The following is a 26,720-nucleotide window of genomic DNA, read 5'->3' as shown; positions in this document are numbered from 1 at the left end:
AAAGTGTATACATAATGCATGGTTTCTATGTGCCTCACGAGGCTTTTGAATATCTTCATTCACAAGGCACGGAAGCACAAGGAGCTACCGTACATTATTGTAAAGGTAAAGTGGTGATCAAGCGATAGGTAATGGTGCGGATGTGTTGTTGCAGAGCAATTACGCACAATTACACACACAACATGCATAAACAACCCTGCACGTCACAGGAACCGTACATGCAACTCCTCTGTGGGCTGGAGACCTGTCCATCAAAACAAATCTCCAGGGCGAGGAGACGTTTGCCCTAACAAGCAGCCAAAAACACCTTTCAAAATGCATTTGAGTCAAAATAGGAAGCCGCATCGTTGCTTGACTGCGCTCCACCTGAGTAAGAGAAAATACCTAAAGCACGTCTTCCCTATAGCTCGAGCCGGAGCCATGAACTGCAAGAGTTGGCTGCCAGGATGTAAACAAAATCCATGTGAGGAAAGGAGCCGTGTGGAGCGTGTCAGGGTGTGTGTGTTTGTGCTCATGTGTCCTCATGTGTGTGTGAGTGAAGGAAGAGCAAGAGGAAAAAAAACTTCAAAGCTGGTCTACAGCTGAGAAGGGGGGTTAAAAGGGGTTGAGATTTTCCTCTGGCTCTCAGGAATGCGGAGCAAGAGCAATAACACATTCCCTATGTGGAGCACAGTGAGCATCATAGGATGGACAGCACGTCAACACACAGGAACAAAGAGTCTGGGCCGTCTTGGTCTGTTCTCCCCGCACATATCAAGCAGCCATCTGGTGAACTGGACGGTCCAGGATGCGACTGAGTCAGGCTGTTGTCCGGCCCTGCAGCCATTTATTTTCTCCTCCCAACAGCTTATTGCCTTCCCCATCCTGCTCCCCTCTTTTCTATTCTTTGAAACTAAAAACTAAAGTCAAGGAGTGATGTCAAGGGAGGGAAGGGAAACTTAAAGAGAATAGTACACACATGCTCACATCCCCTGACATGGTGTTTTCACAGAGAGCGTAGTGGTGGTGCGGGTTGAGAGATGAAGGGAGAGAGGCTCCACTAATCATACCACAGTGTTCCCATTACATCAAATCATTTCCTGGCTGGGTGTCGCCTTGGCACCTCCACAGTATTCCTCTGTGATCCGAGGCGAGAGCAGACACAGCCTGTGGGAGGACGGTCTATATACTCTCTATTGATCTCCTTGTTAAGACTTGTTGAGGCCTGAGGTGCCTGGAGCCTCATCCATTAAAACATAACTGAAAAAAAAAAGAGCACTATGGCTTTATACTCGTTTTCATCACGATCATAGAGTAAATTCAGAGTGTGGTCAACTCTGTGAAAATGATATCAGAAGGATCATATCGTGCCTAATGATGTAAAGTCATCTCAATTTTGAAATAAAATAGGAAATCAATGTTACTTGATGTTTTGGGTTTCCTACTCCAAAAGGGGGCTTGAATGTGGTTGGGAGGAGAGGTTTGTGAGTGTGATTGTATTAGCTGGCACAAAGAGTGATAAGGACACGTGCCACCAGTAATCTGGGATTATAATTTTATTACTGTGGGCCAAAGAAAGTACACTAATGATGCTTAATCACTAAATACACTAGTTCCACTCTCTTGCCAAGAGTTAGATCAGACAGTCATCGCCACTGTTGTATCTCTCACTTCAAGCTAATGTGAAGCTAACAGCTAGAAGACTATTAGTTTACTTTAATTAGCTGAGCTTTCATTCCTGAAGTCTGTTTTCATAACACCCTTCAAAACACAATTTGTTAGTTTTTTAACTTCAGTTATTGTAGGGATGTAACGTTCGGGTGCTGGTTTAATTAATTATGAAACTACTGCCAGCAGATACTTATCTTAACTTAGCTACAAACAGGACTGCTAGCTTTTCCCTTGGTGCAAAGGGTGGTTCATGAGTGGTGATGTGTTAGTAGTCATCTTCATTAACAGTGGAAGTTATGAAGGTTTATCTTAATATATTTTAGCAATAAAGGGTTTTTCATTTTAGTTTCCTGTCTCAGGAAAATGCTGATACTCTCACCCTTTCATTATGCCTTTACATTTCCTAATTCAGTAACCAAGTTGTTAGCTTGCTAACTGCCTTGCTAACAGTTGCCTAGCAGCAGTAGTGGTTTCCTTTGGAAAACGCAGACTAGCTGTTTTCCCCGTCTTTCGATGTCTAAGATCACCAGCTTCTGGTTTATCAGAATATGACTCTGGCAACACACCATTTGGATTTCATCATGAGAGGTGTTTCAACCAATACAGAGAAAAAATACCTTTGCACACAACTGGATAGTTATGCTTCTGTCCATCACTGCATAAAGTAGAGGTGGGCGGATCGATCCAAATATCGATAATATCGATACCAACGTTGGTATCGAGATTGATCGATACCAATGTAATGAGATCGATACTTAAGTTTCAGTTTCTCTCGTTTCATTAAAGAAGCGACCCGACTCTGTTTGTCTCGATGCCGCTGCTGTCACAGAGAAGATCAGGCTCGTTTTGATCCTCCTCCTCCTCGCGTGTGTTTGTTGTACCGTCATGTGACTCCGCAGCGCCAGGTGACCGAACACCGCCCACCGCTACCAGCCAGGCTTGGCCAGCAGCAACGCATTACACACGAGAGAAAGAGTAGGGCTGTTTGGTTATATTTTCGGGCCGAAAATGAAACGATAGTAAGTTTTACTATTTGTAAAAACGTGGTAATATACAGTGGTAACACAACAAACTTGTAAAAGCATATAGAAATTTTTAAAATCCCCGCCCACTTGGCCCCTACAGATCGCTGATATGACGAAAAAAAGTGCACTAAAGGGGAGAAATGTTGTCTTATTTTTGTATTGTATTGTACTTCCTAAACACGTCCTTACATTATTTATAATATTTGTTGTGGAGTGATAATTTTCTACACTTTGTTTATTTAAGAAAAGAAAATCCAGAAAGTTCAATGAAGGGAGAGATTAAGTTTGTATTGTAGTTTCTGAACATGCCTGAAAAATAATTTGTTTTTATTTGTCCTCAAGTGATCATTTTTTTTCTGAACAAAAACTTTTATTGTGATAAAGTATTTTCTATTTACTTATAAACCAAATTCTGTACTGAACTTTAATTGAATAATAATCCAAAAGGCAAATCACGAAAACACTTAAAATGTCATGAGAATTAATTCAGATTTAGATTGATTCAGATTGATGGTGCATCCACCTTAATTTTTAAAAAGTATCGATATCGGTATCGGTATCGGCGATACTGGCCCAGTATTTACTTGGTATCGGATCGATACCAAATCTAGCGGTATCGCACACCTCTAGCATAAAGGCCACCCAAACGTTTTGATTGGCCTGGCAGATCTTTGTCGGAGCATAGTCAGTTCCCAAGGGTGCAACTACAGACTAACATTCCCGGTATCAGTCTTCTCATCTAACTTTCAATAAGAACTACACATTCCTAAGCTTTTTCCCAGGCTAAGTATATTTTCTTTAATTTTGTGGTTTCATTTAAAACTGACTCCTCGACTAAATAAATTGACTTCCAATTAATGTTTTAATGTTTCTGCTGGTAAAAAATACTCACAAATCCCCTTGCTACCGTCATCAAGTGTTTCTTTTCTCTGTCACACACACACAAGCATCAATACACTACTTTGTGGAACTGATGCAGTCACGAAAGAAAACATATTTAATTACATTCTCCAAGTAAAATCAATTTAAAAGTAGTCAGTGCTTGAGTGGCATAATGTCATGTAGGGCTGTAAATCAACAGACAGTTCCCGCTGCTTGCTTTCAGTTCATGGCATGAGGTAATAAATTGGGCTGCAATAATTTCATGTTCTGGCGCTCATCCAAATAGGGGAGCAAATGGCCGTGTTCAGATTTCAAAGTCATTGTACGTTTGGGTTACGCTTGGAAAACATTAAACTAAGGTCTGCAGTCTGCGTGTCTCCGTCTGCACTGAGCTTTCACATTCATTCTTCCTAGCAGTCAAGAGCACCCTAACATAATACCTGACTGACTGTACTGAGCGCGAAGGCCTGGCTTGAGTGGCTGGCTGATTTACAGGCGTTCTGGGTGGCTGGCTTGCCACAGACAAACCCTGAATCCCTACTGGGTTTACTGGGTGGACCGGCTACTCATCTTCTTCTTACGAGTGGAGACAGACAAAGGCAGGTCTGTTCCTCTGGGAGCCAGCAGGCAGAGGCTGCAACTTCCCCTGACCAAAAGAGGCTGAGGGAGAAAGGGGGAAGTGAGACGGATGAAGGAATGAGACAAAATAAGACTAAGACAAATGAAGAACAGAAAAGAAGAGGTCTTGTTTAAAAACCGAGGGCTGCAAGAAAATAGCAAAAGGACATGATAGATTCTAAAAAATAACAGGAGGAAAAAAAAAGAGATAGAGTGCAGAGAAAAGGTCTGCAGGCCAGGCACTGCCCATTACCTGTATGTTGTCCAATATGGTCCTTGCGTGATGACCTACAGCCGATCTAAATGTCGCTTTTCATTGCCCTTTTCACAAAGTATTTGTCTCACAGCCTGTAAGAAGTCACGGCGGGGACAATCCCCTCTAAATGCTAACACTATCAGCAATCTCCATCTCCCGTGTGGTTGTTTCTTTCTTTCACAGTGGCATTTTGCTGCAGCTCGCCCGCGAAACAAGACACCTCTACCTCCTCCTCTACCTCCTCCATGTTGCCCTCCTTTCATCTCTATGCCCATGTCTCCAGCACCGACAATGGCTCCTCACCTCTTTCCTCTCGGCCTGCAGACTCATCCATCTGCCCCTGCAAATAGCTGCTGTCACGTCAAAGGCAGTTTGGAAGATTTGAATTCACCAGGTCTCCTCTTTTTAGACTTACAATTTTGTCCAATTCTCCTTTGAAAACAGACTTTGAAGCAGAAGCAATTCATAGTAGATTATATTACTTTGAATTACTTCTCGGAATGTGAGGACATTTTGTGCTACATCCAACATCTCTAGATAAAAAACAATAAATAACTTGCTAGTGCCAATTAAATGCCTCTGTCAGTCACAAATAAAATGTACATAACATCCTAAATATAATCTTAATATGTATGATGCATGAATACAATGCGACTGTACCCGTTATGTATTGTACTACTGTAGAACAGCTTGACAAATTATGGCAAATACTTGGGTTGTGGTGTAAAATTGACAGTTGACAGTTAACTTAGCTTAGCTTAGCTTACTACAAAAACTGGAACCACAGGAACAGATGGTAGCCAAGCTAGATTAAGGAAAAGCTGACCCTGTACATAACGTACCTCGTTATTAGATTTTGGTTTAGTAAATTTTTCTTCAGATTTACAAATGTGTTATGTTAATTAGTGATTACTGTCCGGCTGATTTTTTTATACTAGCTAGCTAGCTGCAGCTGTCTGATTCTCTGTAGCAGAAACATTTCCGTGAATCTCAGCAATTCAAAAGCTATACAATCAACCATACATACATATAGCATTGTAGGTCATGTACAATCGTATCATAATGGGTCAGAAGACTTGCTAAGCTAACCAAGTAGCTTGGCTAGGCTAATGCTAAATGGGGCCGTGACTGTAGGTTAACTTTGACTTCAAAATGTGCTACAAACACATTGTAACATAACATTATCATGCTATTATCACAATACATTGATTCACTGTGTAATACCCTATATTAATTCCAGCTAATTTACATTCTTCTTCTAACTTTTTCTCTTGCACTAATCCTGATCATACTGAAGACTAGACCCTAGTAAGATGGCGACAACTGAGTACATACAGCAACATAATTCCTATCTGTGCTCCTACTGTTGTAACTTCGTATTCGATAGACACACAGTGGTATCAATCTTATCAGCTCAGCTCTTCTCAATTAACTCTCATCAGTCAGAGTAGAGATGTTGAGAGTTCTTCCCTTTCATCCGTTTCTGCCTACGAGCCTCTCTCTTGTCTCTTGTCTGTTTGCATATTCCTCTATTTATACCTCAAACTCAACAAAACCTCCTTAACAAAAGAGTTAATTTAACTGCATATATTATCATATGCTGCAGCACATGCACCTCTGTGATGTGGTCTTTAATAAATGCAAGCCTCTAATGTCATAATTGGTATTTAGAGTGAAGCTACTGCGTGGTACTCAACAGTGACCTAGGCCACTTATCTTCAGTGGCAACGCTATAACGTCCCTATAGGGATTTACAGTGAGTCTGTGATGCTCAGTAGAGTGTTTATCTCATATAGCTAATCAGTTATTTAAATCTCATGTGGCAGGATATTTCTCTGACATTCCTGCATGGTTGCTAGCTCTGGTGTGGGTTTTATGTGGGCCATTCTTCCTTCCTCCTTCGTGATATTTTTACACATTTATCCTTCTCGTCTGTATCACAAGGATCATGATGCCTTGTCCTTCATGAGGGATCATTTCCATCACCTTCCTATCTTGTTCATGATCATGATGCAAACAGCTGGGAGAGTGGGCCACATCTGGCATGCAGCTGGCCACCATAGAAATACAGGCAGATGGAGACCACTGAGAGAAGAGTAAGAGGAAAAAAACAGGCACGAAAGTGTAAGTGAGTGCTGAAGAAATAAAGAGAGGATAGAAAGGAGAAAGAAGAAAACAAGGGGTGGAAAAACAGGCACAAGGATATTTGCCGTCACCTGCAATGTCAGCACAGAAAAAGCAAAGCAAATGGGGAATTGTAAAAAGATTCCAGGAAAGATGGAAAAGAGAGCAAGAAATGAAAAGAGGCCAAACTCAGGCGAGATGGACTGATGGAGGCAGAGAGAGAGAGAGATGAAGGAGTACAGTCATGTGGAGTCAGATGCTCCTAATCAGCTGCATTGCTGTCAGAGCTCCTCGCCATGGCAACCATGAGTCACGGCACCGGTAAACAGAGAGGTTTTATAATCCAAAAGCCTCGCTGACCTGCGCACCGTGGCACCACGCTACAATTTACAAACACACTGGAGCAACGGGGTAAGCCACAAACTGGATCATGCAGAAAATAACGTGTAAGTGCAGCCTGCGTGAGGTCTTCTTTCCCTTAGCTGGTCACTGTAGCAGGTGGATCTGTTACAATTTGTGACATTATAATTAGCTACAGAAATACAGGCAAAAGGAATCCCCCATTTTCTATAGTGTGTGGCATCAAATGCTGAAATAAAATGTGCAAACTGGATATTACAAGAAAGAAATGACTACTTTACCACCCAGTAATACTTACAAAGCTAGAACCTGTCACTTAATCAGACCTACTTCATCTATCAGTTTCACTGTTGCATTTCTCAGTATTGTATATATACAATATATATGCAGATATATACATAACACATCCAGATATGTTCAAGGCTCTTGGGGATTACTACTGAAAGCCTTTTTGGCTCAAGAATGACGCTCAAGAAGAATTGCACGTAGTCTCATAAATTGCCTCAAGCGATTTTGTCATATCAGCCATAAACTGATAGATCAGCTGATATAATAGTCTGGTGATTTTTCTTTCAGTCTAGCGCCTCTTTTTTATATGTATTTAGTTAAAATGCACAACTAAATAATTCACCCTGTGTAAACTGTTTTGATCTACAGCACTGAACTTTGCCACATGAGCACCAGAGCATAACGGATACTCTATATGCACACAGAATCAGCCTGTGTACAGTACTCCAAAACAGATGTGCTGACATGGACACATTTCTCTCCTAACTCATTCTTTTATTTAGCTGGAAGTACCTTGTGGATATTTTCCCACGTAAACGGAAAAGGCCCTTCTTTTCTCTCTGTCACACACACACACATCGCCTTCCATACAGACTCTGACTCCTTCAGCAGAAGATTTTCCCACAACACCCTGTGGCTCAGACAAATCTGTGGGGCTGTAGAACACACACCACATAGATTCACGCCACTTTAAGTGTTGTCACCCCGCATCTCACCCACTGCCACCTCTCTCACAGTTTCCTCACTCTCTCTCCCTCTCCACTCTCCACATAGCGCGGTGAATAGGCCCCTCTGTGCTCTGGAACATTTAACTTGTCTGTTGCTAACAATCTCACTCCCTCAGAGTCACTCTGAAATAGTGCGGCGGAGAGGCCGTCGTCATTTTTAATGGTGTTTTTTTTTTTTTTTTTTATCCCTGAAAGCTCAGCAGCACGCATACTGCACAAGTAATCGTATACAGGCTATAGGTACTGCAAATAACACAAAGATTAGAAACACACAATGCCACACAGTTCCTCTGATGCATTACAATCCAAACAGGCCATCTGGGTTAATTTACCATCTCTGCATACATCACATGGAGAATCCTGATTATGCAATCATGATTTCTTTTTAATCCTAGGAAAGCTTAAAGCATGTTTTGCAGATAGTCAGGCATACGTTAAGAGTATTCTAACATGACTAAGAACAGCTATGGTCTTTCTGCCTGCTAACTCTTCCTCATGTTTTTTGAGTTTTTCCTAAAGCGTTTTTGTGTGTGTGCCTGTGTCAGGCTGCATCCTGCTGGGGATGGCTGCTGCCATCAAGGAGTGTCATTGCTATGGGGTGGGGATGCCTGGTCTGGCCTAGGTGGGTGATACATGTCTAAGTAACATCCACATGAATACCAGGTCCAAAAGTTTCCCAGCAGAACATTGGATTGTCACAAAATAGTCAATGTTATTTACTTCTCCTATGTCATAATGTTATGCCTGATTGGTGTATATTGCATACATTCATGTGCATGGTATCCATTTTTTCATGACAAGGAAAGGACACTTCCAAAAATGTCAAACTATTTCTTTGACACTGAATCGAAGTCAGTGTTGTCCCTTTAAAAATGTGTCAGTAGTGTAACGGAAGGAAGGAGTGGATTAATTATTTGGTGATGCTGCCATGAATCTCACCCTGGGACTGTGTCAATCCCCTTCTGTCAGCTGTCAACCCTTCTTGTAGAAACAGTGAATTGCCGATGAATGCGTTCAAACGGCAGAGAAAGGTGTGGGGTTAAAAGCGGTCTGCACCGGACATCAATTCTGTGGGTGCAAACCATGTGAAAACAATTGACAAGCAGCCAGCACAGCATTTGCTAAAAGCCTGGAAAACGATATAGATCAAATCAGACCCCAAGGGACAGATGAGGTGTTTGTCAAGGCTTGTGTGTTTTGGGTTTTCTTTTTTTTTGTTATTTTTTTTTTTTAGCATTTTAGTCTTTTGTAGATGCATCGTTGCATCTGGGTTTCAATAGCTAAACAAGCAAAAATAGGTCATCATGAAAACATAAATCAAGAGATCTATGAGATAAAGAATGTAACCCTGGCAACTCAGAGTGACAGTTATTAGTTGCAGTGAGCGCTCCACTTGGAGTTGTGGCTCCCGTGAAAGACCCATTTCTACTTTTCTAGTTATCTGCCGAGAAAAGAACGGCCGAGGCAAAGACATAAACTGCTGATCGCCTAGAAACAGGCATACACACTTCTTCACACACACACATACACAAGCCAGCCAGCGTCCCTCTATGCACACGCATGCTCAAACACAAGGAAGACACAAATTGCTTCCTTCACACATGAGTGTCCACTGGACAGGCATTCAAAATCCATCACTCCAATCATTTATCAATCCGGACTAACATAATACACGCCAGTAAGAGCACATCAGAGGAGCACAAACAGACGAATAGACAAAGAAATAGTCCTAAGTCGCTGTACTGCGAGCATGCCATTAGTGTGTGCAGTAATGGAACTATATAGGAGAAAGGAGTGGTTGCATTTAACTAGCCTGCAGAAATCAAATAACTCCACTCAGCACATGCAGGCACTTAGGCAGCAGACAGCAGAGAGTGTGTGCAGGCAAGTGAAAGAATGAAAGTTACGGGCAGGATGGACCTAATTGTCATGTACTTCTTATGTGTCGGAGGTTCTGCACACGCCAACGTGAAAAGAAGAGGAGTATCTGTCTCAAATTAAAGACCCTGTGGGGAGCAAATGATAACCAGTCCCCCCTGTTGGCTGATTCCCACTTTTCACTCTCTCTCAGTTTGGCCTGTCACTCTCTATTTCCCTCTGTTCTCCCACAGGCTCAGTCTGGTTCCCTGCCTCTCCCTGTTTCTGTTATCTCATCTCTTCCCTGCCCCTTTCCACTTCAGCACCTGGCTCTGTCCATACTCTCTTCTCTCTGGTACATCCAATCTCATTAAGTTATTCTGTTTCTCTCATTAATCCCACCGGCAGAAAAAGAATGTATTATTCAATTAATGGGGTTTAGCTGCAGGGTTGGGTTTCATTCATTTACACCCACGCATTCACATACTACTCGTGAGTGTAGTACCAACCAAACACCACAAATCCTTTAAGCACAATCCTTGTCGTGTTAGTATATGGTTTCACCATAACCTTTTATGCTCGTAGTATTTCTCTGTGAAGGCTCAGCAATTCAAGTGTTCAAGCAGAAGCAGATGGTTTTTAAAAAAAACTGAAGAAGCCCCTGACCTGTACCTCTAATAAAATGTCCAGAGGCTGGTGTGTGAGGCCCCGAGGAAGCACAGTGTGGCTGCCGGCAGTAGCGGGGCCGGGGCTGGAAGCAGAGCTGCTTGTTTAGCAGACCCACCCTGACCAGCACAAAGCGGGGAGGTGGGAGGGGGGGCAACGCCCTCCTCCGCCACTTGCCAATCCAGACAGCACCCTGATTGGCCAGCTGGATGACCTTTGATCCCCGCTGTATTGTGTTCTCAGCTGGGCCCACCCTCCCCCTTGCGTGTGCATGTGTGCGTGGACAACAAAAGACAGCCAAGTCCTAATGCAGCAATCAGAGTAGTGGAAGAGGGGAAGTGGTCGAAGGGGAAGTGGTGTGTGTGCGCGCGTGTGTGTGTGCGTGCTGGTGTGTGGATGGGGGCAGTGTAATTATGTTGTGGTTGTGATGACTGACTTGCAGCAGTGATTAGCTACATCAGAGCCAATTTGGTCTGGACCTCGGCTTCTACCACCTCCGTGTTGCATCTGTCCCCAACTATCCAGCTAAAGGCCAAATCTAGCTTCCTTTTAACCTTGACTCCGGAGCAACAGCAGTCTATAGTCACAGCCATAGATCCATCCACGCGTTGTCTTCATAAGCTCCTGTCCAGGACAGAATTAGCCCTGCCTCAGACCAAAGGTGACGTTTCTCTCGTCATTCACACTCAGACTTTGGATCCAACATTGGAACAAACTTGTCTCCTTTTAGCACTTCCTTTAGACTTAGCCCAAGCTATGGATCAAATCTTGGCCTCGCTTTAGACTAGACATAGCCTCTGATGGCTGCAGATGTGGACTAAACATAGGCTGACTTCAGTCTCAGCTCTAAAACAACCCCAGCCTTGATGTAGCGCATGCTTCAAACCCAAATCCCATCTTCTAGCCTAATCTAAGAGCAAATTTTTAGATCCACGACTTCTAACACAAAACAGGAGAAAGAGAACTTCACCGTCCATGCAAGTGGTCTAGGACCGGGGTGCTGGGCCACTCTGAGCCCTTCACCCACTCTCTTAATGCCACCCTTGTGACTCTGTCCTCACTCTGAGCCAGTGGGTCAGGGTAGGCCACCCCTTAACAGCATGACGGGCTGTCTGAGGAATGCCTTGTCGTGGAACAGATGGAGCCCCACAGACAATAGATCCGCATGCATTTACGAGGCCCTATATATATGTAGGCATGCGCCAAGTGTGTGGACGCGTTAGGACTCCCGGCACTTAGAACGGCACGCTTTGGCACGTTTCCCCTCATGTTTTTTTTTTTTTTCCCCCGAATCTCCCTCTCGTGTCAGGGAACTAGAGTGGGTGTGTGAGAAGAACTTTGAAAAAACGATGCAGCCGTAGCCCAAAAGAGGCATTTTACGGCACAGCATGACGCAATGGAGAGAGATGGAGGAGGAAACCACGGAGACAGACAGGTAGAATTATGGTCTTACATATTCAAACGCAGGGCGCGTGTTTCAGGGGCCACGCTGTCCTGGAGAAAACGCACGGAAACGCAGCAACTAAGAGGAAACCCATCAGCCAATAATTGATCGATGATCACCGTGACTCGTAACAGCTCAGTCGATTTCACATTATCTCATTCCCACGCCAATAATGACGCAATAATCATCATTTCCTGACCACAATGGCTGAAACAGGCTCATGATAAGAGCTGTGTTCTAATAGCATGGGCACAAAGTTATAGAGCTTTAATTTCTATGGAATCAGTTAAGACTTCCATTGGGATAGGATCCACTGTGAGTGCTGCTAGTAGGTGTTTGTACTCATTTGGCTGTAAACCGCTATGATTAAGGCTGGAGCTGCCACATTTCATTCATTTCCACACAGGCCCACTTGCGAGATCCACGTCCAAACGCGTTCAAGTCACATCCAAACAGTATAGGCGAATTACTCTTAAAACTCACAAATCAGGAATCTACTGCCACTCAGGGTGGATCGGTCAATTCTTGATTGCGGATTGGGTCCCTATTAAGGCGTTAGCAAATAACCCTGGAAGTGTCAGTAAACCGGGATGCCAGCTTGGACGTGAATCCAGTGAACTCACCCAAGAGAACGACGGATGATCGGCTCCCCGCTCCTCCTCTGTGTAAATCCAGGACCCCGCACAGAAATGTGTCAGCCTGAAGAATGATCTGTAATTTCACAAAACCTTCTTCATCCGCACTGTGAAAGGCGATGTATGGAGGCGACGAGGAGCCGCAAATCAACCCGGTCGCTGCACGGCTAAAAAAAATAATAATAAAAAGGTTTACAGCGACGATCTTGTCTTACTCATGCATTCAAAGCAAAACGGAAAAAAAGAGTCACAGAGTCGGGGATTCGAGGGCTATTTCGGAGAAAATTGGTGCAGCCAGTCTGTAGTAATCTCGGATGCTTTGGTTGTTGACTGTGCACTTACTGGGCTGCTTCCCCCGGCTCCACCCGCTAACCCAGCCTTCCCAGTGCGCCCATTGGCACAGACGGCCGGACATGCAAATCCACTCTTCCCATTGATGTTTTCCAGAAAAGAGAGAAAAAAACGCAGGGATCCGTTTCAGTTGCTCTACAGCGCCACCGCGTGGCAGCTAACCTGCTGTGATGGTGCTACCCCAGTCATCCCTGTGTGGAAACAATTCTCTCTTACGGTCCAGATCCAGGTGTCTGAGCTTTGCAGCGTCTGCTTGTTTGCAGGTTGCTTTTACGAAATTGATCTCAGGCCACTGCAGTGAGCAAGAAAACAACATTTGCAAATGGTTCAAAGCACCCAGTTTTGAGTCAGTGTGCAACACTGATATCTGTTCATTCAGACACCGTGATAAGTCAAAAACTCTTCCTCATATACAGGCCTGTGGCAAGGATCTAAGAAATACTTGAGTCATTAGTTCTAGTCCCCTGCCCTATAACCTTAAGAGGATTTTTATTTTTTATTTTGACAGGATTCCAAAAAAATATATAAATAAATAAACATATTTTTTGATTAGGGCGACACAGTGGCGAGGTGGTTAGCACTGATGCCTCACAGCAAGAAGGTCCTGGGTTCGAATCCATGGGCCGACTGGGCCTTTCTGTGTGGAGTTTGCATGTTCTCCCTGTGTCTGTGTGGGTTCTCGCTGGGTACTCCAGCTTCCTCCCACCGTCCAAAGACATGTTGGTTAGGTTCATTGGTGATTCTAAAGTGGCTGTAGGTGTGAATGGTTGTCTGTCTCTCTGTGTTAGCCCTGCGACAGACTGCCAACCTGTCCAGGGTGTACCCCGCCTCTCGCCCGATGACAGCTGGGATAGGCTCCAGCAGACCCCGCGACCCTTAACAGGAATAAGCGGTTACAGAAGATGAACGAATGAATGAATTTTTGGATTATTTGAATCTTTATCTTGCACTTATTTAGCTAATTGTGACCAAAGGGGTGTACAACACATGTATCTGAGTTTAAACCGTATTTTAAATTAAACAAACTAAACTGAATGTGTTAATGAGGCGTCACAGTCAGTATGTCAGTCTGCATGAGGGTAAATATGAACGCACGTGTGCCGCACAAACACAAAGACCAACTCTGCAAGTCAGTCGGAGCGAGAAAGGAGATCTTGCAGGCCTCTCAGCTCAGGTCACGTGCATCTCTAACAAGCCGCCACCTGAAAGAGGGAAGACGAGCACAGCCCACACAAAAGACTTTGTGTTGCCTCAATATCCTTTGTAAACCAGGGCAGGTCTAGAAAATGTTTGATGAAGGGGTCAGGCTGGGGCACGGTCTCTTGAAGAGCAGTGCTACAAATCCACCCACGGTTCCTTCCCTTGTGCACCCTAACCCTAAATACTCAGACACTGAAAATATCTTTCAGGAACTGGCAGCAAATGTACTTTAAGTATCAACTGTTAAAGCTCCCGTGTGGGGTTTCTCTGTATATTATGTTAATAGATTATTATAACTGAACATTTTTACATCATTAGGTGTACTGTATATACTGTATATACTGGGAAGGAGGTAGTGCTGTAGGTGTAGGAGAGGTGGTTCAATTCCTGCATGCCTTCATTGTTGTATTCTAACTGCAACATCACATACTTTTTTCATTACACAACACCACATCCTGAGATTATTCTTTGCAAACAAAATGTAGATGTCCCCTTCAGTATGTGTTTCCTTTATTGCGCCATGTTTTTAACCTCATAAATGAACTGGTTCTGGTTGAAATCACCCCACACAAATGACTTAGACAAAAAAAAAGGAGCCAATTCTAGCTGTAGTAAACCGAAGCCAGCTGCTTCTTACACGCAGAGAAACGCTCCAACTTTCCGTTGCGTGAAAGCACAAGAGAAGAATGTGCTTTTTCTTCTCTCAACATGTGCTGCAGTCATTAACTGTGGCCGATTCCCAAAACTCAGAAAAATAAACTGTGATTTGGATGTAGTGCATGAAAAGCCAACCTGACTGGAGGAACAGCACAGCAGCTGTACTGTACACAGAGTAATAGAGCTCAGTGGAGTACTAATGGACACACAGCAAAACGATGTGCATTTCTCCATCAGGGTTTTATGATGTCAGTGAAAGCCTCACACCTCACCTCCCTTCATTATGTGAGAAGCCCGCAGACAGTTTTGTGCTGTTCCAGTGGTAGCGGTAAACCAATCAGACAGCAACGCCTTGAAACAAAAATAGTCCCTGAAAACACAAACCCATCAATGCCACCATTAGCCATATTAGTTATTTGAGCTCAACTTCTCTCGCTGTCAATTCAAGAACATTGTTGGAAAACAGTGAGGTCAAACATGGCCCCCGGTCTGTGACATTATTCTGGATGGGTCTAAAAGTGAAATGGAAAGATCAATACAGAGCGGAAGAAAGCCCTGGCTTGTTGCCTCTTGACACTTGCCAGTAAATCTAAATTTGTGACACACACACACACACACACACGTACACCTTTCTCACATTTTATTTATTAAAAAAAAGTCATGCACAGCACACTGCTTCAGATGGTATAGTTTACATCTGCATCTGTAATAAATAAGTGTTAAAGCATTACAAAGGACTGATCATGTTTCACATCATGGAGTTTTATATCAAGTACACTTTAGAATGCAAGGCCATTATTACTCGGTGGGGCTCCATTAGACTGTCTTCTCTAATTCCTCTGGTAATCTTCTCCCTTTTGTCTGGCGGCTATCAAATTTAGGTGAAACCATTATTCACTAACTCGTCAGGCAACTCACAAATGAAAGCACTTGGCAGCATCAGCCAGTCAGTGCAGGGCTTATTGTCTGCCCTGAAGACACAAGGTCCTCATTCTCTCTCACGGCAGACGTTGCTGGCCAAGAGAGCTGAAGTTGGAATTCATCAATTTCAGAAATGGGAGCACAAATTAAAATATACATCTCGTCTTTTGGGAGATTTTAGCCTTGTATTTTGTGCGTTTGCTGTGAAAGAATCAAATGCACAGATTTAATCAACAGTTCAACCTTCGATCTTTTTTATGTATATACAAAAATGGCGACGCCTCAGTGAGCAGCAGAGTAATATGTTGGGGAAGGACACCACAAGATATACCTTCACACCGACGTCTTTAAAGTGTAGCACTAGCCGTATTTCCACCCAAGTACCAAGAATGTTTAGTCCCAGGAATTCTTTATGTTGGAACCAACCTTTATGCCAGGACTGCCTTGAAAACAGAGGTTCTCCATCTCAATAGGATCTTCCTGGTTAAAAAAAATAAATTAATAAAAAAAAAAAAAACAGGTTTCTTCAGACCTCTTGTTGTCTACGTTTACACCATGGTCTAAAGGCCCAGGAAGATTACTTCAATGTTTGCGTGCGACTATGTAACAAGCTTCTGTGGTAATGCAGAAGCCTATACATTAACGCTAGCTCCATATGAAGTGGAGACAGTAGCATGTGATGTGATGTACTGCAAATGGGGGCACTGCAGTAGTAGAAAAACAGATACAAACTGTCAAAAACGCTAGACCTCAAGTAACAAAACTGATTTTACAAGTAATTTCTGGTGAGATAAAATGCTGAATATTCAACCAATCAGAAATGTTCAACGCTGCATGCCCCCTCCCCACAAAAATTCCCTTTTTGGGTTGTAAAATAATTTCTCTGAAATTTAATTTAAACCTTGGTCCAAGAGATGAAGTTGCACCAAGTGGCTCCAAAGGCTCCTGGTGTGGAAACGCGGCTACTGAAAGAACATCAAGAACAATCATGGTCCTCAACAGAGCACACTGACATTGTCAGTTAAATACAGAAATGAGTAAGTAAATTCGATCCAGTGTCTCCACCTTTGAATTCAAGACTGAATCTCATCCATCTTTGTACTCACGAGCCAACTCCGCAAATGTTCTGACATGTTAAAGCAGTCACCTTGTCCCAAGTGTCTAAGCACTGGCCTTAGCTGCTTGCTCAGCCTGCCTCCTCTGGTTGTAGGAATTGTACACACCCAGGAACATATCCTTGCAGGCTATGCTTGCCTTCAGTTTGGAGCAGATGAGGAAGGAGCCAGCCATCTTGCGGTGGAGGGAGTACGTCTCCTCGGGCGGAGGGGTGAGGCGGTGGCGCAGCATGACGGGGATGAGGCTCTGGATGCGCTGGGTGGTGCTCTGGGTGCCGAAGTCGAAGGGCTCGGCGGACGCGAAGGCTTCACCGAGGATCATCACTGCCTCAACGTGGGCATCCTGGAAGGCCTGGTAGAGAGCAGCAAGAGGTGTTACGGTGGATAACAACGGAGCTAGGATTTTAATGTAGAAGCAAATAGCTGCAAAGCGGAACAATAAACTGTAGGCCTACAAAACACAAACAGACTTTAAGCTGCATTGTAGCGTGTACACTCTGAGGCAGCCTGAGGAAACGCCATCCGCTTAAGTATGCAGGATATCATAATATTATGTTATTCCATTGGGATGGTATTTACGATATTTTAATTTCTGAAACTTAACTCAAACAATTAGTGTTTTTTCCTATCACATATATATCTTATCGGATCATATTATTTAGTGTCCATTTAAACTGTTCAGTTGGAATTTCTGATCCAAATTAAATGAGGCTGATTTCAGTCGAGTGGAAGAAATACTGTTCATGTAAACATAGTCAAGTATTTCATATAAGGAAAGACAACAAATAAATAAATACTAGACTGACCACTTGCAGTGCAGAGTGCATTGTTTGCTGAGCATTAAATGGCTCAGAACGGCCCTCATACAAAGACAGAATTCGGACATTGTCAACGTAAATAACATTTAAATCAAACATTAGCTTTACAGTCACCCGTTCACCTGAACCCTTCACCCAATTTCAAAGAAATCCATTCATGAATGCAAACAGGACTGAAAGCATGATGTCTTTGGCAAACATACAAATAGATGTGGTAAGAGGAGAAGGATGGGATCATCCTCTGCAGGGAAAAAAGCATCAAGGATATGAAAAATAAATGAGCACAGCAGCAGCGACTAAAATATCCTACCTTGGCCTCGAAGCCTGTCAGGAATTTCAAGTCCTTCGATTTGGAGAGAACAGTGGCTCGATCGCCCACGGAAGCTGCATGAACCACCTGAACACACAGCACACATGCTCTATGTAATAGTGTTTATTCACAGAGCTCCACTTCAAGGCTGAAATGGATTTAATGTGAATACGTGCACCCCACTGTTTGAGATAAGCCTTCCTCCACTGTTGCAAAATTTAGCAAAAGACCGATGTTTAATTATTGACTGAAACCTTATTGCATAAATGATGTTGTGAGGTTCACATGTGTCCGTTTTATAATTTTAGACTCATCATACCTGGACGTAGTCATCTGTGAATGCTTCTGGATAGCTCCTGCACGCTCCGAAATCCAACAGAACAATCTAAAGACACAATTAGGAGGCTGTCAATCTGCTGCACGTTGTGGAATCGCAAAAAAATGCATTTGGCCATTTCCTTCATGACTTCAGAACTGGTTTCTCCTCACCTTGTCGGTGTCTGAGTTGTAAAAGAAGTTGGCCCAGTTTGGATCCGTCTGCATGAACCTGAACTCAAACAGCTCCCTGAGACACAGCTGCAGGATGTTGAAGCAGATCTGGAGCGGAGTGAAGAGGCTTGTGTTTACTGCCGTGCTGTTTCTTATCAGTGTGACATTTCCCTGCTCACTCTACTCTCATAAATGTATTTTATTGGCTGTCTCATGGTTCTGTGATCCACTACACTGCCATGGCTAAAAATGATACTACTGCACATCTTACTCAACATATAAATAGCGCTGTTGAAAATGGGGTGAATATCACACAGAACCTCCTTAAAGTAAGAGTAAAAAATGGTGACGGGATATTTTAAACAGTCAAACTAACAATGGTCTTAAACAAAAGCCCATTAAGGGAGCAGAGCAATCCAATCGGCTCCTTCTACTTGTCAGGGTTTCAGCTCTAATTGGTTCATAGTTCTCCAGACTGTCATGGACTCTAACTATAAACCTTTAAGCCAGATATTGTCCTGTGTATTATTTTCACCATGAGCCTTCTGTAAAACCTTTACTTCTCATGGCACAAATTAATCAACTGAAGCATTTAAAACCTAGAAGTAGTTATTCCTCAGTGGCTCCCTAATGAGGCGCCACTTTGGTTGATGTAATATGACCTTATCAAGAACATTTGGATATATTCCTACGAAACAGAAGTGCCTAGAAAGTTCACACATATTCTTTAACCTCTACTTACTACTACTTGCCCACATTTCAATTTGTGACAATCGGGATCCATGTGGCTGCTGAGTCTAGCCGTACCTGGTTTCTTGTCTCCTGGTCCAGGTCTATGCAGCGGTCCAGTGGGACTCCCTGTACCAGTTCCATCGCCAGCACCCTGCGCCCTGACAGCTCATCAATCACCTCAGGGACCTGGAAAAACTCATCTCCTTCCAGCAGTGACCTGGAGGCCAGACACAAATGGGCCGAGGGAAAAGAAAAGCATCCCTTCGTGATTAATTATGAGTTCATTTGCAGTGCAGAAACTATGTAAAACCAGTAGCAGTAGAAGTGTGTATAAATAGTTACCAGTGAGAAAATATTGTGACTTTAACGTCCCATTGTTGTGTGTATGAGAGTAAACTAGACAGAATACGTCAAAATGTCGAGCCATAAAGTGGCAGATCAGGCATAACATTATGACCGCCTTCCTAATATTGCGTAGATCTCCCTTGTGCCTCCAAAAGCACTTCTGCCTCATCAGAGAATGGACATGGGAGTGTGTCTGAGGGTGTCTTGTGGTGTCTCTCAACAGGACCTTGTGGAAACCCTGTGCCGTTTTTCATATTTTTTGAGCTGTTCCTGAACTGTTTTTGTGTGTGTGTGTCTGTGTCAGGCTGCATCCTGCTGGGGATGCCATCAAGGAGTGTCATTGCTATGGGGTGGCCAAAAAGTCAGGTCCAAAAAGTCAGGTCCAAAACCTTCCCAGGAGAACACTGCATTGTCACAAGATGGTCAATGTTATTTACTTCTCCTGCCAGTCATAATGTTGTGGCTGATTGGTGTATAGGAAAGACGAAATCAGAACAATGCAGGCAGAACACATAAACCTACACATCAAAGTAGCACATTGGGACTTTGATCTGAAGAAATACTGAATAACACATACAACTGGCCATATTACAGTATATGTGTAAAATATGCAGTGTGCAGCAGCAGCAACCATTCACTATATAATTACAGAGTACCACTACTATAACCTAAAAAGTGACTTGGTGTTGTTTCTATTTTGTGCAGTTACATGGTATGCAGTGGCAACCCACTTGGCTTCAGCAGACGAAGCTTGATGGTTCAATGCGTCATACAAACGTACCTGAACTTCTTGGCACACTCTGCTTCCCTCTTATAGTCGCACTCCCATGCCAGTTCCCTCTGAAGGACCTCTAGGCTGCTGTCTGCAAACAGACCTGTGGAAAGATAAATAGTGCAGAATGCATGGAAAAGAAATGCCATCTTCAAACACAACAATACTGTGTTAAATTAGGTCATAGGAAGTGCATTAAAGGTCACCACGGTAGCCTTGGGGTAAAGGAGGCGACAGTCACCTCAGCTTCCTGCAACCTTATTTTCCCATCTCTCTCCTCTCATTTCCTGCCACCTCTCTATGGTCAACTATCAAAATAAAGGCTTGAAATGCACAAACTCCAGCATGGTCACACACACAAGCTGGTAACCCACAGACTGCAAAGCCCAAGTTGTACAATGCCACCGGGTTTGAAAAATGAAACCAAAGCAAAACTACCTTAAAGTTCAATACCAATAGACTCAAGTCAATAAATTGTTTCTACAAGTACAGCTTAAACAAATGAAATAATTACATAGAAATTAGGCCCATTAAGGAAAACTATAATTGGGGACATTCCTCTATTTATTGACACAGCTGCTCTTTGGTTTTCAACCTGATTTAACTTCTAACTAATGTCAAGTTTTGCAACCAAGTGCTCTGTACATTTGAAAGGGGGGAACTGTGACTTTGACTTGTTTAGTATGTTTTTGAGCATACTGTGAGGAAAGCCCTCGAAAGAATACTGCTTTGATAACCACACACCACTGTTAATTACAATTAATAGTTTGTTTTCTACTAATATGTGTCATTTTGTAAGAATGAAAACAGCAACCCCCCCCTTTGAATGATGCAGGCATTCTTGCTTCCAGTCAACCATCAGTTAACTAAGCAGCTAGATTTAACCTGCAGCTATAGCACCACCCTGTGGTCTGAACCGCAATGATAAAACTACTGAATACCATATGTAAAAAAAATTGCCATAGCTGTTGCTACTAATGCTCATAAATCTTTTAAACAGCAACACTTTTCAAGCATTGATGTATATTTAAATATTTATCGAATCTCAAATGATAGAATGTGACAAATGGCAGTGACTATCAATTGTATGTCTTTGTCTTTAGCCATCTGAATATGTACTGTTAGTTGTTCTGAATGAGATGATCATGTCGTTGTTACCTTCTGGCAGGACCACGCTCATTTTCAGTACGGACATCAGGTTGTTTATGTCGCTGTGGATGCTCTCTGCCACTCCAGGGTACTGGGATGAATACAGGAATAACACACGATCAAATCGTTGCACAAAGTGAAACAGAACTTTTGAGGGAGCCAGAAATGGAGTGTGTGCGTGTGTGTGTATACCCTCCTACCTGGATCTTCATGGCGATTTCTCTACCATCTTTCAAAACGCCATGGTGGACCTGGCCAATCGAAGCTGCAGCAAATGGTTTGTCCTCAAAAGATGAGAGCTTCTCTCGCCATCCTGGTCCCAGCTCCTCCTCCAGAACTTTCTGCATAATCAGACACACACATTGCAGCAGTTTGACTCCTCAGATGCCTGAGGGTGCGTTCACACTTGGTAGGTTTGATTTGATTAAGCTCTGGTGCGATTGTACTGTTAGCGCAGTTCATTTGAAAAAGTGTGAACACTGCCTTATGGATCTTCACGCACATCAAACACAGCCACCTGTTCAGAGCTCAGATCTCCATTTCCTAACAAACTCTGGTGCTGACTGACTGAAAGGTGTACAGTAGTTGTTTTTCCTTAAAGCAACTATGTTGCCCATTATTGCTTACAGCATATCTTTGTTTGTGCAATAAAGAAATTTTATGTCCTTTATTCATTTTTTGAGCTCTCTGTGAGCTGGTAAAGGTACCACCACAAATTCAACGACAACATTTAGCCTGGCGCACAATATTGTTTTGAAAGTTTTGTAAGCACTGCTGCAAAATATCCATCATAAACCTTCAATTATTTGGTTCGATGTTAAAAACGCAAGTGTGAATGCTGATCAAACAGGGACTTTTCTGCTTTGGACTGAACCAATACTGTCACACATCTACTTTGGTGGGGAACAAGAGAACCAAGAGAACTTACATTCATCTGCCATATGGGCATGAAGTCTGCACTCTGCCGGACCCTCTCAAAGATCTTTTGCAGCTGGGGGTTGATGAAGGTGTTGTCTGAATAAAAAAAGAAGTTGTCAAAAAAAGATACTGCACTGACTGAACTAACTGAGGAGATCTGAACAGCATTCTGTAGCGATGCCACTGCTTCAGTTTGTACCTTGAATGCTGAGCATCTGGCCTATCTTGAGGGCAGCTCCACGAACCTTGCACAGTGTGTTGACTATTCTCTCAGCATTGGCCTCTGACAGCAGAGGCGAGTCTAACAGGGCACTCATGTCTACAAAACACACCACACAGAAGCAGCATTAGCAGTGATAGAGTAGATGAGACTAGAGTAATTTATCTTAGCAATTATCTTTAAATTGCTGCATGGAAATTACTAGACTCTGGCTCTAAATTGAACCAATTTTAAAGAGCGGAGCAGGAAAACTGGGACACTGGTACATCATTAAACACTGCTCATTTAACACTCCGTTTAAAATCTTGTCAGCATGTTTGATTTAAAGCCTTTCCGGTGCCGAGCAGGTGCTGAGACATTAGAAATTACTCAGGGTCGACCAGCTGTCCATCTGTCACTTTGATCAGCCAAATGTGCTGGACCAAATGTTATTTTACAAAATGGAAGAAGAGAACGAAGTGGAGATGGAATAAGAGAAAGTATATTTACCTCCCTTCTGTTTGCCCCCCATTGACTGTTTTGCCACTTCTGCAATGGCACCGATCCCCAATCCCACAGCCAGTCCTGAAGCAGAGAGACAGATTTTTATTTTTTATTTTTTTTTAATTTAGGGTCACTTAACAGATGCTAGAGGGAAGCAAAGACTTGGCACAGATGCTGTTGTCATTTAATTTCAATGTCTGGCATCGCTCACTAAATGTTAAGTGTTTTTAACATTGGCCACTTTGAAAGTTAAAGAAGCTCTTCATCATAAGAAAAAACAACATTCCCTTTTCACTGCAAACACTGAAAGCTCTCAGTCAACAGCTGTCAGTGAGAAAATACAATGCCTGTACATTTTAAACACACTGCAAGATTATAAATAAATCTAGTAGGTTCCAGCAGAAACGTGTTTTATCAATACCTTCTCATAAGTTTACACTGTATGATTCTTCCATTTAACAGCTTGTGTGAAAAGTTTTAATTTATGCAACCGCACATAATATGGCCATGTGCTATCAATGTTGGATTAAGGATAAAATATAATAACAGAATATCTGATGAACTGATATCTTTGTTATGTATTTACATATAGTGTTCCTTATGCTCTGTACTTCTGTACTTACTTTCTGCTTTTTGCCAAGCACGTAAAATAAAATAAAACACACTATTCTTACCCCCAAAATTAACCAGCCTGCTGATTCTTGAGGCAGGCACCTTCCTCTCTCTGGCACGGTCACTCAGCTGAAGGAAGTCAAGCAAGTGGATAACAACAATTATCACATGTAATTAATATTATTTGTCATCTGGTTTTTATTTATTGGCGATGAACTCCCTCGTAGCTGTACCGATCGCGTGCTTTTGTTACCCTATGTGACTGGATGTATTTGGTATTACAACTGAACCTACTGCAGTTATTATGAATGTTGCTTCTACCCAAGTCATCACTATTCTCTATCTGTACAATCACTCATCTCAAATCTGTGACCGTCATAAATCTCAAGCTCCACTCGTATGAACCAAAATCTCTTTAGGTACCATAATTAAAAGTAGGATTTTGCTGAAAACTGAAACATTCACTCTATTGTATTACCGCTGCTTTTTACCGTAATTAGTCTGTAAAACAAACCTTCTGTCTGACAGGTTTGACCAGGGCCTGCTTTGCCTCCCTGGCTTTCTTGATGTCCTCTGGAGTGAGTCTGCCCACCACCGTGTTGTGGACAGATCTGGTCTGGTAGTAGTACCGGTGGATCCTGGGGGTGGTGTGGAGGAAGCGGGTGCTTTGTCCGGGCCAGCCTGCCCCTCCTGTCGCCATCTCTGGATTAGGATGTACTCCTATGGAAAGATAAGAAAGGGTAATGTCTTATTCAACCTGAGTTTCAAGTAAAAACTTTAAAACCCTGATTCATGTGACATACGGTATAGTATCTAATAAAATGCCATTACTTTAACTGTGCCTATTTACGAGAGAACGCTACAACCACTTGAATACTCAAAGGCCAAATACTAAAGCAATTATTAAATACACGATTTTGTATATAAAAATTATGATAAAATCCTTCCACTGCGTACGCACACTAGCTTCTCCTCCAAGAACTAAATATACCCTAATGAGCAGATATTTTTAACTTAATGAGTGCTCCTCAAGTGAATGTTTGTTTTATGATTCATTCATTGGAGACTTGAAAATATGTTCATCAAAGGAAAAAGAACAACTGCATTATGAAATGCAACCTTCACTAGCCTTGAAGACAAACTAACTTTCCACCACAAATGTTTTGTGGTGGAAAGTTAGTCGGGAACCTCTTCATTGGGGCTGACTACACTCTTGCAAAGACCTGCTGGGTCAGTCAAATCATTTGGGCAGGCTTTATGTAGTGATGGATAAGAGAGTAACAGCGACGTAGTCACCCACGTCATCTCAGCACTGTGGACTTGAAAACGGCTCTGAGTGGTTGTAGGACTATCCAACTGCATGAAGAGGTGTTATTTCTATCTATATCTATTTAAACATGCCCCATAAGGCGAATAATCAGACTCATGACACGCTAATTCAGTACATGTTGGAAAACTTGGCTGGATAATACCTGTGTGCGTCTCTCCGGTAGGCCCAGGGTCTGCAGCAGAGGGGAACTCAGACCCCACAGCCCATTTGGCTGCTTCATCAGGGTCCATATTCTCCCAGCCCTCTGCATCCGGAAATACGTCCTCCTTTATTGACTGCTGTTACACACACAAAGCAAAACGGGATGAGTCGTTTAACCAAATAATTACACTTTGTATGTGCCGTACAACTTGGGGTAGATTGATTTTTATTAGGTTATTTATTTGTTAAACTTACCTGGTTGCTGCCACCCATAAACGTTCCCACCAGTCCTTCTACCACATCCTGAGCAACTTTGACTCCTGCTCCCAGGGAGGAGTTGCAGGCCATTAACCTGAGCTGTTCTCCCTGAGTGGTGACCAGTGCAGACCCCACCTTACCAGCCCCACGCAGCACCTGCAGGACTTCTGACAGCATCACTGCACAAAGACAGTGAGACAGAGAAGGGAGTTGAAGTACATGATGGTGTAAGACAATAAAGGAAATAATCAGTCCACAAAGAACCAAACGCACCCACTGGAGCAATGTTAAAAATAAATAATCATCCATGATACATATTTAGATTCTTCAGACAAAAATCCATGATGGTCTCTTCGTCTTTCTATAGGTTTAACCTTGAGGTATCTAGCTGGCCACGTTACAAGACATGCTAATGTTTCAATAACACGTGTAGCCTGTACGGCGAGTGACAGCGTCTAGAAATACAAATGTACAGGAAATTTACATACGTATAGAGAACAACAAGTATTTTCCCTCTGCACTAGGCAGCCCATTAGTTAGCTTCTGAATCAATGCTAGTGTTAACCATGTTGTGTAACTTAGCCTCAATAGCTACAGAATAACGCTTTGAATCACAAGCTAGCTTCAAACATCCAAATTAAAAAAATGAAAAAACACTTTTCTGCAGAAGACACTCTGCTGACCAGACAAATGAAGGTACTCACTTTTCGTAAAGCGGTGTTTTCCAGGTTTTTCTCTATGACTGTCATGCCACTGCTGCCCACTTGTACAGTCTGTTTTGCAACGATTCACCACCCGGAAGTTGAAATTTGAGTGACTTGCCCAGCAACCAATCACAGTAATAAGTAGGCAGAGCCTCTGGCGCAAGAAAGGAGGGACTTATTTTTTAACCAATAGAAATGCAGATAACTACGTGACGGACGTCGCAATCGTGACTGGTTATAGTCCAATGAGAAATAAGGGGTGTCATCGTATTGAAGGATGCCTGCATGCACGTGCAACAAGGTGCAGTTACCGAACTAGTGATGAGAAGGTTGACTCCGTGGTTTCATATTTTCAGTTACACAACTGAGCTACAGTAGATATCTGTCATATATGAGCTGCATTTGTATATGTCTGAGAAGGAAAAATGCAAAGCAAATTAATTATACGTATGTTAATAAATATAAACTGAAACAATAGGTCAATTATTGAGTGGAGCTGCCATGACAACGGATAGATAAAGCTGCTCATTCCTTGACATAAAGTTAGTCGGCATGTTTACTGTCTAGGTTGTTATAGAGAGGAAATAACTTCCTAATTATTCAGCGACTGTTACAGTGTCAGATTGTAGAGATTAGTGAATTATGAACTGTGAGATTCAGTC

General features: G+C 42.7%; 2 protein-coding genes across 4 annotated transcripts in view; both read right to left on the bottom strand.

Moving 5' to 3' along the window:
• Nucleotides 1–12,728, bottom strand: part of numbl (NUMB like endocytic adaptor protein) — a 50,549-nt gene extending 37,821 nt beyond the window's left edge. The window contains exon 1 of the mRNA XM_084575145.1: nucleotides 12,522–12,728. The gene's annotated coding sequence lies outside the window, so the exon portion shown is untranslated. The remainder of the gene's footprint in view (nucleotides 1–12,521) is intronic.
• A 2,638-nt stretch (nucleotides 12,729–15,366) lies between these two features.
• On the bottom strand, nucleotides 15,367–26,378 carry coq8b (coenzyme Q8B). Of its 3 annotated transcripts, XM_084575144.1 has the most exons (16): nucleotides 26,059–26,378; nucleotides 25,352–25,533; nucleotides 25,098–25,233; nucleotides 24,140–24,345; nucleotides 23,688–23,754; nucleotides 23,020–23,094; nucleotides 22,510–22,629; nucleotides 22,321–22,406; nucleotides 21,593–21,733; nucleotides 21,402–21,483; nucleotides 20,253–20,346; nucleotides 19,202–19,343; nucleotides 18,395–18,502; nucleotides 18,225–18,290; nucleotides 17,906–17,992; nucleotides 15,367–17,129 (listed from the first exon to the last, which is right to left on the bottom strand). In XM_084575144.1, coding segments are annotated over exons 1-16 (1,899 nt in total). In that variant the 5' UTR covers nucleotides 26,060–26,378; the 3' UTR covers nucleotides 15,367–16,823. The 3 variants fall into 3 exon arrangements, with proteins under 3 accessions (XP_084431270.1, XP_084431268.1, XP_084431269.1); XM_084575142.1 differs by lacking the exon at nucleotides 26,059–26,378 and having other exon boundaries at nucleotides 25,352–25,752; XM_084575143.1 differs by lacking the exon at nucleotides 26,059–26,378 and having other exon boundaries at nucleotides 25,098–25,230; nucleotides 25,352–25,752.
• Nucleotides 26,379–26,720: the final 342 nt, after the last annotated feature.

The sequence above is a fragment of the Chelon labrosus genome (assembly GCF_963514085.1).
Source record: "Chelon labrosus genome assembly, contig: SCAFFOLD_105, whole genome shotgun sequence".
In the NCBI taxonomy this organism is placed as follows: domain Eukaryota; kingdom Metazoa; phylum Chordata; class Actinopteri; order Mugiliformes; family Mugilidae; genus Chelon; species Chelon labrosus.
The sequence above is the reverse complement of the archived record's forward strand: the minus strand, read 5'-3'. Positions and strand labels throughout refer to the sequence as shown.

Coding starts and splice junctions, on each gene's coding strand:
- coq8b (XM_084575142.1), bottom strand. CDS start 25,663: ATGGATGATTATTTATTTTTAACATTGCTCCAGTGGGTGCGTTTGGTT. Junction 20,347..21,401: donor GAGCGTGGTCCTGCCAGAAG/GTAACAACGACA, acceptor ATCTTTCCACAG/GTCTGTTTGCAGACAGCAGC. Junction 18,503..19,201: donor ACCAGGAGACAAGAAACCAG/GTACGGCTAGAC, acceptor ACTCCGCTCCAG/ATCTGCTTCAACATCCTGCA.